Source organism: Abrus precatorius, unplaced genomic scaffold (assembly GCF_003935025.1).
Source record: "Abrus precatorius isolate BTA unplaced genomic scaffold, Abrus_2018 Scaffold11, whole genome shotgun sequence".
NCBI lineage: Eukaryota > Viridiplantae > Streptophyta > Magnoliopsida > Fabales > Fabaceae > Abrus > Abrus precatorius.
Window position 1 is genome coordinate 4,484,058 of NW_020874303.1, and position 12,305 is coordinate 4,496,362.

Consider the following 12,305-nt stretch of genomic DNA (forward strand, 5'->3'; position numbering starts at 1 on the left):
AAAGTTAAAAATAACCAATTTTTTTAAAAAATATCAAAACTAATAAGTTCAAACAAATAAAACTAACTCAAAAAGTTAAAAGTCTAAATGCCATTAACATTTAGAAGTATAGAGGTATAAAAAAACATAATCATGTTCACTAGAGTTAAAGGGAGGAGGGAACATTACAAGCATGCCTAGGCAACAAAGCATATATTTTGTCTCAATTCTATTCCCTACTGTGAACAAAAATGGGTCACAAGCATATCCCCATCTATGTGAGGAACATGTTAAATAATTAAATTACTTAAATTATTAAATTCAAAATCTCAATAATCTATCCAAAATTTAACATAATTAATCATTTTAGACCTCAAAAAAAAAAAAAAAGAGGCCAAATAGAGACCAGTACTTTCTAAATATGAGATATTAGTTAATGTTTACCAATCTGTAAAAATTGTCCAAATTTAATTATATATTTAGTGTCGACAACTTTAACCTACAAATTATTGTCTAAAGTAATTAACCTACAATTCAACTTTATCATATCAATAAGATTAATACTATGAAAGTCTCTAAATTCTAAACTTTTTTTTTTTATCTATGTTTATAAATAGTTTTTCAACTTATAAGATGGTATTTTTTAGAGTCAATAGACCTCTAAATAAATCATCTATATATGCTATTAATTTTATTATATATGAAAATAGAAATTAATTGAATTTGCATCACGTAGAAAAAATACTTATAATATAAGATTAAGTAAGAGTATCTCTACCTACTAATGATAATGAATTTTTTTTTAAAGAGATAATTTTTTCATAATCTTATCAATAATAAAAGAAAAATCATATCAAATGATCTTTTATACTTAACCAAAATTCAAAAATATTTACCGAAACAATCAAAAGAATTAATTATAAAAGAATCATAAAAAACATGATGAGAAGACCATTAATATTACTAAAGAAAAATAAAGAATTTTTTTTATTAATTATTTGACTAAAGGCTAAATAGAACATAAAAAAAATAATTTTAATAATTTAGACTTGTTGAAGATCAATTTGTGTCACAAAATAATATTATCAATAAAAAATAAGTAAAAAAAAAAATTAGGATCTAACAGCCAAAAGAAAAAAAAAAACCTGATTCCTATTTTAAACTCTATCTTTAATTAAATGAGTTAATCTCTCAATAATATATACAACATAAAATTGAAAGAAAAATTATTATTTTATAGAATCTTTTATCTTTTAATAAATTAAAATTAAATATGCCAATAAAATATAAAATCAACTTACAAATAATTAATCCATAATATTAAAGAGATTCATTGTTAATTTTGTAAGTAAGTTAAGTTTTTACTTTTTATCATGGCTAAATTATGAGGTGTTATTTGGCCTTTATCCAAGAAGAAATCTTAAAATTAAAAGACTTTTTATGATAAAAAATAAATTAATTGTCTATTTAATTCATTCTAATGGAGAGAAATTTTATAAATTAAGACTCGTGAAATTAATATTTTACTTTAATTTTGTAGAATAGTTAATTAATATTATATCTAACTTTAATTTTTTTTACAGCATAAGAAAAATTTGTCTAAATTTATAATTTATTTTTATAATTAACTGTGATCAACTACTTAGAGTTATTTTAAATACGTTGTTGATTTATTCTGATGTTTAACCTTAATTATAATTGTAATATTACAATTATGATAAAAAAGATTGATTAGATAAAATAAAATAAACTTTGTATTTGTGTAAAAAATAAGATGAAAATTATTTTCTTAACTAATTCAATAATTTTTCATGCAGACGTTGACGATGATTGGCTTGCAATAGTTTAAGACGTTGATAAAAGCGTCCCTCTCAGATCACATGGCAATCTTGCCCTTAGATATATAAATTTAGATAATGTAAATATTTAAGGGTGACATAAATATTTATTTTTAAAAATAATTTTAATAATACATTTTTTATAATACACTCTGATAATTGATTTTTGAATAATAATTGATTTATTTTTTATTTTAGTTCACGTGTTATATTTAAGAAATATAAATTACATTTAAAATATTTAAATTTAATAAATTTTTATTTGAAAAAATATATTAATTTAATTTCTGATAATTCATATAACTATAAATTAAAAAAATAATATTAAATTATTTCATAAATAAAAAATATTAAATAAAATTTTGTCAATCCTTATAACATATAAAAACAATTTATTCTGAAAAGATTTTAAACTTTATCAAGTCCGAGTAGAAAAATTAAAATATTATTCAAAAACAATAATTTAAATTTGATCTAAATTTATATTTAATATATCAGGTTAATTCAAAATTAATAAAATAAATAAATAAGCTAAAAATTAATTTAAATAGAAAATTTAGAAACAAATTTTACATATAAGTTTATTCAAATCGATTTGATTGAGTTGACTGGTTTTATTAAATCATGTTGAAAAGGAAAGTTCGATTGGTGTAAGGTGATCAGAAAGCAAGAAAAATTACTGTGATTTTATTTGAAAATACAAAGTGAAAAGAAAAAAAGAGAGAGTAAAAAACCTCGTATACTTGGAGATGATCATAGAGAAAGGAGGGTGTGCAAAAGTGAGACATTGATCTTGACATCAATTATCTATGCCTAATTTCTGTCATGTCACACCAATTGGGTCTTCAACACTAGTTTTCTTCAGACTTCCTTCCACTGATTATTATTTATTCCTATCGAATCTGATATGAAATTCGTGAATGCAAAATTGCAATGCCAAAATGCAATTGCTTAGCACTGAAGAAAGGATCTCCAATGTTTCTTTTACCTCTTCCACTCTTTCAACAGGCATTTGATTGTTTTGAAATATGTGTTTGATTTTTTTATTAAATTAAAATTTGACAAATGTTTCAGTTATGAATATTTTATTATTATTATTATTATTTATTCGTTCATAACTGGTGTTACGAATTTTGAATGGAAAGTTAAAAGCAGTCTATGACTTTGCTCCCCCGTTAGCAATTTATGCATTCACATATTGAATTTGAAAGAAAATCAAATTTCTATACAAGAAATTGAATTTAAAATACAAAAATGGTCACATTTTAACCTAATAACTTTGATTTACATGGCTGTGCCACATGCAAATTATGAACCATAGCAAAAGATGGAATCTGAGTAGAATGACAGAAAATGAAAAATGGAAAATAATAAATACGTAAAAAGTAAAATTAGACAAGATCAAAATAGATCAGAAGAGATCTAGGATGTGAACAGATAAGGTTTAATATGATGTTTGGTGTCAAAGGATGTCCCACAATAAAATGATGAAAGGCTGAGGATAAAAGAAGGATCCAGATGACAGAAAGTTGACACAATAAAATAAGAGACCAACACTTGGCCAAGATTAAATATGATTTGTGAAGGAGTAGCTAGGTGTCTATTATGTAGTGGAACACTAAACAATTCATCCACTATATAAATAGGTAAATTAGCCTTGTTATTTTAACATGTCAAGTTTTCTCGTGATGGCTTCTCCATATATTTAGTGTTCAATTTGGTAATGTATATAATATTTAATCATTTTATACACAATTATCTCCTACCCTGTTATTAAAATAATTGTGTATAAAACTTTATATAATTTAAATGTTTATATATATGTAATTTAATAATTATTATTTAATTGTGTTTTGAATAGTTTAAAATAGTTAAATCATTAAATTTCGTTTTTGATAAATTATTTAAAATATTGTTTATTGATTTTAACACGCAATTATTTGACTTGTTTTTGGTTATCAATCAAACCATCATGTTTCATATAAAATCACAAATGAACAAGTGTTATCTCTCTCTTTCAACCTTACTATTATATTTGATGAAATTATTCGTTATATTAAGAATTTAGTTTTTGAACATTTTAAATTATTTCTTATTTTAAATTCATCATATCTACCTGGGTTGATTTTTCAAAATAACACTCCTTTATTACGAAAACAATGTTATTTTAAAATATATTACTAAACTATAATTATTTTCTGGCAGAAATATTTGTGGTAGTTTAACAAGAAAAAAAAATTTCAAAAGAGACCATCACAAATCATAATTTTTTACAATCTAAAATACTAGAAAACGCTCTAAACCGTTATAAATGTTTTTTGACAAATTTATTTTTGAAAGAGTATTAATTTTGTAAATAGAAAATAAGGATTTGAAGGTTTTATGTAGACAAAATTAACCAAAATATTTAGGCTTTATTCAGTAAACTAACTGCAAATTTTATAGTTTGCAGTTTAAAATTGATAACATAGTTAAAATATGTTAAATGAATAAAAAGATATATAAATTGTGTGAGTTAGGATTATATTATGAGTGTAAATTGTTTAAAGATTTAAAATAAAAAAATAGTAATTAACTTTCAGTAAGTTAATATGGTACTTAGAATAGTTTTTTACAAATTAATTTTTAAAATTTATAATTTTTTTCATGTTTTGTTTACTGAACAATTTTATTAGTTTATTGACAACAAATAAAATAAAACTACAAATTCCTATATAAATTATAAATTTAAGTTACCAAACATATTTAATTGTATAATTAAATCCAAACAAAAATTACACATTTATTCTAATGAAGGGATAAAAATATAATTAAATAAAAAAAAATAACTATTAACATTAAAAAATAAACTACCAACAGATGCAAGAATTAAAAATTGTGTTAGAACATAGTGAAATTCTTATGAATAACTATTATAAGAAGAGTTAGAATTTTCTTACATTAGTATAAGTCTGAAAACTTTTATGCTTGATCTGAACCTTTTATTTAACTTATATCTAACAAATTATAATTATTACTTTACTGACTGTTAAATATAATTAAATAAATTATTTAAATTGAGTATAAAAGTTTTTAAACTTATACTAATATAAAAATATCATTCTTCTTATTAAAAATACTGGTAGTTATAAAAGTCTGAAAATCAAACACCTTGCTATATTCAAATTTGATGCACTAACCCATTTAAAAATGATCAAAGTATTTATCAATAGCTGATTAGCTGTCCTCGGTGTTATGTTTTTTTTTTGGCTATGGATGCCTCTAAATGTTGTCTAGAAGTAGAATATGAAGCTTTCTTGTTAATATACAAATTATATTGGATGATGGTCATGTAATACTCAAAACCATCAGGTTTGCTGGATAAACCATTGATCAACTATATCAAAACAAGGAATTTTAATAACACATTCTCCAATATATTTTTAACTATTAACAAAAGAAGTTAAAAATTGTAAAATTATCAGATTTTAAACTAAATTTTAATAAATGATAAAAAAATTTGCTTAACAAATACACTGTTAACATTTTTATACATTAAATTACATGTAAAACCAAATTCTAACATGTAAAAATATTGAATTTCTAAATGTATTTTACTAGGTTGATCTTATATTAAACTGATATATCTCATACACATATCAAAGACAGATCGATTCAAGATTCCTCTGGACACATGGAGCAAAAAAGTTAACGAGATTCCTGTGGATTCTAAACTTTATCACAGTAGGTGAATATTTTGATATATACCTTGTCATAATTTATAAATATTTACGTATCAAAGAAAGACAGATTCAAGATTCTTGCTATCGCTACCTTTTAAATATTGGCTTAACGTTGCCATTTACTTAAGGCGTACCAATATACATATTATAATTTTGTTATTAATCACCTTTTTTTTCTAATAACTTACAGAGGTTAGTGGAATAAAGTGAGATATCATCTGATCAAATTTAATAAGTTATAAATTTAAACTTCTATTTATTTTTCTTGTATTAAAAGAAATTTAAGTAATTTAAAATTTGAGGATTTTTTTATCTTAAAATGAAGCATAATCTCTTTTCTCTAAAAAAAGAACTGTTTCTAATGATTTATGTTAAAACTTTTTATTGTTTAATATTTTAACTACTTCTCTTTCCTTTTTCTTCTGGCATAATCCTGATTCTCTCTTGATGATAAAGGTACATACATTTCTTTAAAGCCCGTAAAATTCTAAATCTTATTTCAGGAGATGAATAATTTACAATCAACCTTGCTACAGGTCCAAACTAACTAACACAATAACATAGATACATTTTAAATACACGTATGAAAGGAAGATTAAAGATTCCTGTTGATGAACAAGTTGCACATTTTTCTCAAGTAGGTGAAATTCTAAACCTTATTACAAGTGAATATTTTCGTAATTGGTAGGAAGAGAAAGAGAAATTCCCGAGTTCTTTCGTGCAAGTGTCTAGTGAAAATCACTGTACATGGACAATTTTGGCATACAGCCTCCAGAGAAGATCAAGTAGTACCAAGCTGATTCATTTTCTTGGTCTTGGTCATCCACAAATTAACCATCCATAAGGGTTTTCCACTTTTCAACGAAAGATGAAGACTATTCTACTCTTGTAGGTCCACTAGCCCCCAAAATGTTGCTCTATATTCCTATTTTATTTATTAACCCACAATATTCTTAATCTTAAAGGGATACTAATCTTGTTATTATTAGGCTGCTTGTGTGGCCTTGAAAGAAAAATAAGATAGTTGAATTTCAAATTATATGGTGTTTGGATATATAATACAAATTCTTGAAAAATTTAAAATGAAAGGAAATTAAATTGCGTAAATTATATACATTTTCTATTTGTAGAACATTTAATTTGGATAATTATATATTAATGGAGTTACAAAACCGGATCAAGATTCAGAATCTCTAACCTTTTTTTAAACGACTGGGATTCATTTCCTGCCATTGTTACATTGACTAGGGCAGACCCTAATGGAGATGTGTTCTCTCAAATCCTATAATTTTGACTAAAAAGACAATAGAGGTTGGAAATTTTAATTTCCTCGTAAAATATCAAAACAAAATATACAATTTATTGATTCATCAACTGTCAATTTGTCGTTTTTTGCATGCAAGATTTTCGTGCTCTTTACCTTTGTCAATTTTTTCTCTCCTTCGAAAAAACTCCACTGGAAAAGCTAACGACTCTTGAATATCTAATATACGATTGTTGGATTATTCATTTAGTTCTTATGAATTAATGATGAATTTCTTATTGTTTCTGTACTTTAAAACTTACTAAATTAGCTCTTATAATTTTAGACTGTTTATAATAAAACATTCTAGGCTGTCTTTGAAGTTGAGTGGGCAAAATAGAATACTTAACTCATTAAAAATTAAGAAAATAAAAGTTTAAATGGGTTGGATTCGATTTCAACTTATAACCCAGTCTAAGTTAATCTATATAAAGATATATAATCTATAGTTAAAACTATCATATCATATATAATATCATAAGTAGACATTTATAAAACCACTTTAACAAATTGTTTGTTGAATTATGATATTTTTTTTATGTTATATTCATATTAGTTGAGGAGAGTAAACAAATTATTTGTAACTTAGAAATACTAATTGTGATATTATGTAAGTTCTCTTTAATCAATTTAAACATGACATGAGATTTACTTAAATGAGTTTCTTTTTTAAAATTAATATAATTCCATTCTGAAACACCCTAAATTGCCAGAGATATATATATATATATATTTGCATGTCCAGTATCAGAGAATGAAATGTAATTGGCAGGGGTGCATGACTATATGCATCCAATGGAAAGAAATACTTTAAATAATGTTTTTATTTTTTAATATTAAACTTTTAATGTAGTATTATTAAATGAGTTAACAAAGCAGGAAATTAATTAGTTGTCGAGTTAACTGGGATTAGATAGATGGAACCACAAACTGCGAAAATTAATATAGTTTACAAAAGAATGGAATGGAATTACAGGTGAGTACATTTTTTTTCTCTTTTTAAAAAATGTTTTTTGTTTTTAAAAATAAAAATTTTGTATTATATTTTATTTTTAAAAACACATTTTCTGTTTTTTAAAGAAAAATATATCTTTTTTTAAAAGAATAAACAAACATCTTTTAATAACTAATAATAAAAATATACAAATAAAAAATTAAGAACACAGTGAAGGGTAAACTTAGTGATCCATAGACACTTGCAAACAATTTTTCATATTTTAATTAAACTCAATCTGAATGTACTTTTGAATCTAAAAGTGCATTAATAATTAGATTAATTGAAAAAAAGAAAATATAAAAACAAAAAATGGGCCCACCTGGGGCCCACATCTTTGTTGTACCTTTGTACCGTACCCTTTCTCACAACAGTTCACACTTCGCAATCACACAGCGCGTGCTCCTTTATAAATACAAACCTCTTCTTCCTTCATTCTCCACAACACATAACCCCGCACCACTTCTATTTTACACGCGCCACTGCACTCGCCTTCCCCGGAGATTTACCCTTTGCATGGCAGTGAGCTTTCTGGCGCGTGAGGTATCGGACCTCTGCCTTGGGAAGCCGCCGTTGAGGTCGCTGTCGGCTTCGACCACCTTGAGCGACGCCTTGGCGGCGTTGAAGAGTTCCGACGAGAGCTTCATAAGCGTGTGGAATTGCGATAGCGAGAAAGAGGGTTGTTGCAGATGCGTGGGGAAACTGTGCATGGTTGATGTTATTTGCTTCCTTTGCAAAGAGGAGAGTCTCTTGTCTCCTTCTTCTGCTCTTAAGGAACCAATTTCTTCTATTCTCCTTAAGATTCCTTCTCTCGTCGTTCATCTCGAACCTTCGTCTAGGTATTCCCACTTTTTTTTTTTTTTTCAATTTGATACTCAACACTGCATTCACCGCAATCTCTCTCTCTCTCTCTCTCTGTACATTTTTTTTTAATGAAAGATATTATTTTAAGTGAATACCCAAATTAGGTTCTGAAAAATTAAAGTTAACTATTAGTTTTATGCAAATGGGAGACAATTTAACTTTTTTAAAATTTAATAAATAGAAGGATTAAAATTTGTCAAAATTTTGAGGGACTATTTGGTTTTTTTTTTTTTTTCAGACTAAATTAGGTTGAGTCCAATTGTCATGATCAAATTTGTGTTTACTCTATTGTTTTATATTAGAGGAATAAAATGGTAAGGATGATTCCTAACGTGTTGGTTTTAGTCAAAGTTTGGATTATTTAGCGATCTTATTTTGATTCTGACATTTATGCTTGTGAAAAAAACAAGAAAAAGTTTGGAAAATTAATAAAAATGGTAAGACTCTGTTTTTTTTCCCCTTTCCTTTTTGCTTTACTTGTCAATTGTTTTTATTATTATCGTGATTGTTGTTATTATTATTATTATTATTATTATTATTATTATAATTTAGTGATTTTTTTGGGGGTGATTGGTGAGTTTTTTGGGTGTTCAATTTAAATGGAAAATTGAGGCTTCTCAATTCTAATTTGTAATCATTTTAGTTTTGAAAACAGAAAATTGTTTTTTAAAATGGAAATCAAACATATTATAAGTATCACATTTTTTTTCTAGACGAAACTTGAATTTCTTTTTTTTTTTTTTTGGTGGTTTAGTACATAGTTCAGGTTTAGAATTAAGAAAACTCACCCTTCCTCTTTGCTATTTTGATGGTTCAGCTTGTTGGAAGCTATTGATCTTATACTCCAAGGAGCACAGAATCTTGTGGTACCAATCTTACCAACAAAGAGGAGTGGTATTTCAAGAAGAAAACAGCATCAGAAGCCGTGCCACAATGGTCGTGAATTCTGCTGGTTAACCCAAGAGGATGTGATCCGATTCCTGCTTGGTTCCATTGGACTCTTCACACCACTCCCTGCTCTATCTATTGACTCTCTTGGGATTATTAGCTCAGATGTTCTTGCCATTGACTATTACTCCCCTGCATCTTCTGCAGTTGGAGCCATCTCGAAGTCCCTTATCCAACAAACTTCTGTTGCTATTGTTGACTCTGATGGGACTTTCATTGGGGAGATATCACCCTTCACCCTTGCTTGTTGTGATGAGACTGTGGCAGCGGCTATCACCACCTTATCTGCAGGGGACTTGATGGCCTACATTGATTGCGGTGGCCCTCCAGAAGATCTTGTGAGAGTGGTGAAGGCAAGGTTGAAGGAGAAGAATTTGGAGAAAATGCTGCAAGAGTTTACAATTTTGTCATCTTTGATGGGTGACTCCTCATCCTCATCCTCATCCTCTTCATCTGATGAGGAATCATCAACAAGGGCATTGACAAGGTCTGGAAGGTACACAAGGTCTTCCAGTTACTCAGCCAGGATGGTGAGGAAGGCTGAGGCCATAGTGTGTCATCCCAAGAGCTCATTAGTTGCTGTCATGATTCAGGCAATTGCTCACAGAGTGAACTATTTGTGGGTTATTGAAGATGACTGTAGCTTAGTTGGCATTGTGACTTTTTCTAATATGTTGAAGGTGTTTAGAGAACATTTAGAAACTATCTAGATGCTTAGGATACTGTGATAAAGTTTTTGGCTTTGGATGCTTTTGAGAAGCATGAACCAAGGTCTATGAACAAGACCCTTCTGTTATGAATATTGCAATGTGGCTAGGGAGGTTTGACTTTGTTTGCTCAATTTCTGTGTGCTTCCCTTCTAATAAAACTTCCTCCAATGCATTTCTTTGAAAAAGCCAGTTTTTCCTGCCTCAGTTTGCTTAAAAGTACTTCTCTCGATAACTCTTTATGCTAATAAAATCAAATGACATTGACGCATTGTAGGAATGCAAAGAGATTTGTGCACCATTTTGGCTTCAGATCTTGTGGTTAAGGTTGAAAGCACTTGGTCTGTTTTCAGCAGTTTATTTGGTAACTCCATGTTCTCTTAACAATATATGTTTTCTTAATATTCATATATATCATCCGTGCGTTAAAGAACTGCAACAAGGAATGAATCTTTTCACCATTTGTCATAATATGCTCTTTAGTTGAACTCTTCCTATAGTAGAAGGAAAAACAAGATTCTGTGACTAGAACTAGATTTCACTGGTAGAGACCGATGGATCACTTTTTTCTTCCACACTTTCTTTTAAGCAAGTTAAGCAAGCCAATTGAGATAAATTCAGCCTCAAATTCCAAGTTAGTAATTTTATTTCATTTTGGAATTGGAAGAAATTATTCGAAAGCGAATTTCTACTAGAGGTGGTCCTAAACAGATTATGAAATTCTTTGGTCTCATTCTCACTTGTTGACAATTTTAGATTTGGATGGTTAGAGACCACTCTATCAGAGAAGTACTTGCTGAAATTTAGTGTTCGGCTAAATTTGGCCTTGGCTGAAGTTTCAAATCATTGCTATCATTTTAGTGAGAAACAATGAGATGGCACATTGAAAACAAATAATGCAAAGCACACATTTTTTTGGTATGAATTTAAGCTTAGAAAATGCCAGATGGACAGATATTTTTTGTTGTACTACTTTAAGATATTAGACAGTTCACGTTATATAAAGCAAGGATACAACATTTTGGTGGCGTTTACGCGTAAGGCATGTGTCTAATATAATGCCTGAACATGTATTTGGTTGCATTTGTATGCATCTTAATTTTTGAGTTATTTTAAAGTTTATATGGTTTTTAATATAATAAATAAATAAAATTAAGCCAAGGTATGTTTTGTCGTTGAAGTTGATATTTTGGAAATAAAATTAAGCCAAGGTATGTTTTGTCGTTGAAGTTGATATTTTGGGCTAAGACAAATTCGTTTAGGAACTCATTTGAAAAATATCAATAGAAATGATGCTTCATCTTTATCATAGGGTTTTACAAAATAGAATTGGAACTGGAACATAAGACATACATATCATAATATTGTAACTTCTGGTATAGATATATATTGAATTTCATGTTAGTGTCCTAGTTACAATTTGGTTGTTGCTGTATATTTGTCATTCATTATTTTTAATAAATTATTTCTTTTAATAAAATCCTGAAAAAATAAAATAAAGTTGATAATAGTTTATGATATAAAATAAGGAAAGCACGGGTCTAATCTTTTTATACCAACCACTAAAAACTTAAAATTTTGATCCCTATAAAAAAAAACTGATTCATACATTTTTCTTTTATTAATTTAGCTTTTATTTATAGTTATTCGTTGAAGTATTAAATATTACGTACCATGAAAAAATAGTAATTATTTTGCTTATTAATATTGGATTTTAAAAAAAGGGACTAATAACAAAAAATTATAAAATTAAACCCGACTGAGTGAAATTTATAAAGACTAAAATTTATTTATAAAGAACTGAAAGAAAATTAAATTCAATATAACAGTTTGGAGGCATTCGAAAGAACTTATAGAAAATTTTACAAATAGTTGAATTCTTTTCAACTTATTTTAATAAATTTCTTCATATAATTTATCAAAATAAACTATTTTTAACTCGTCAATAAT

General features: G+C 27.1%; 1 protein-coding gene across 1 annotated transcript; it reads left to right on the plus strand.

The window, feature by feature from the left end:
* Positions 1–8,279: 8,279 nt before the first annotated feature.
* On the plus strand, positions 8,280–10,629 carry LOC113856080 (CBS domain-containing protein CBSX5). Its single transcript, XM_027487721.1, has 2 exons — positions 8,280–8,675; positions 9,518–10,629. The coding sequence occupies exons 1-2, from the start codon at positions 8,353–8,355 to the stop codon at positions 10,356–10,358; spliced, it is 1,164 nt and encodes a 387-aa protein (XP_027343522.1). The 5' UTR covers positions 8,280–8,352; the 3' UTR covers positions 10,359–10,629.
* The last annotated feature ends 1,676 nt before the right edge of the window (positions 10,630–12,305 follow it).

Bases quoted from the DNA above. Each gene is read 5' to 3' on its own strand.
- LOC113856080 (XM_027487721.1), top strand. From the start codon at position 8,353: ATGGCAGTGAGCTTTCTGGCGCGTGAGGTATCGGACCTCTGCCTTGGG. The intron at 8,676-9,517 runs GTATTCCCACTT...TTGATGGTTCAG, and splicing joins CATCTCGAACCTTCGTCTAG to CTTGTTGGAAGCTATTGATC.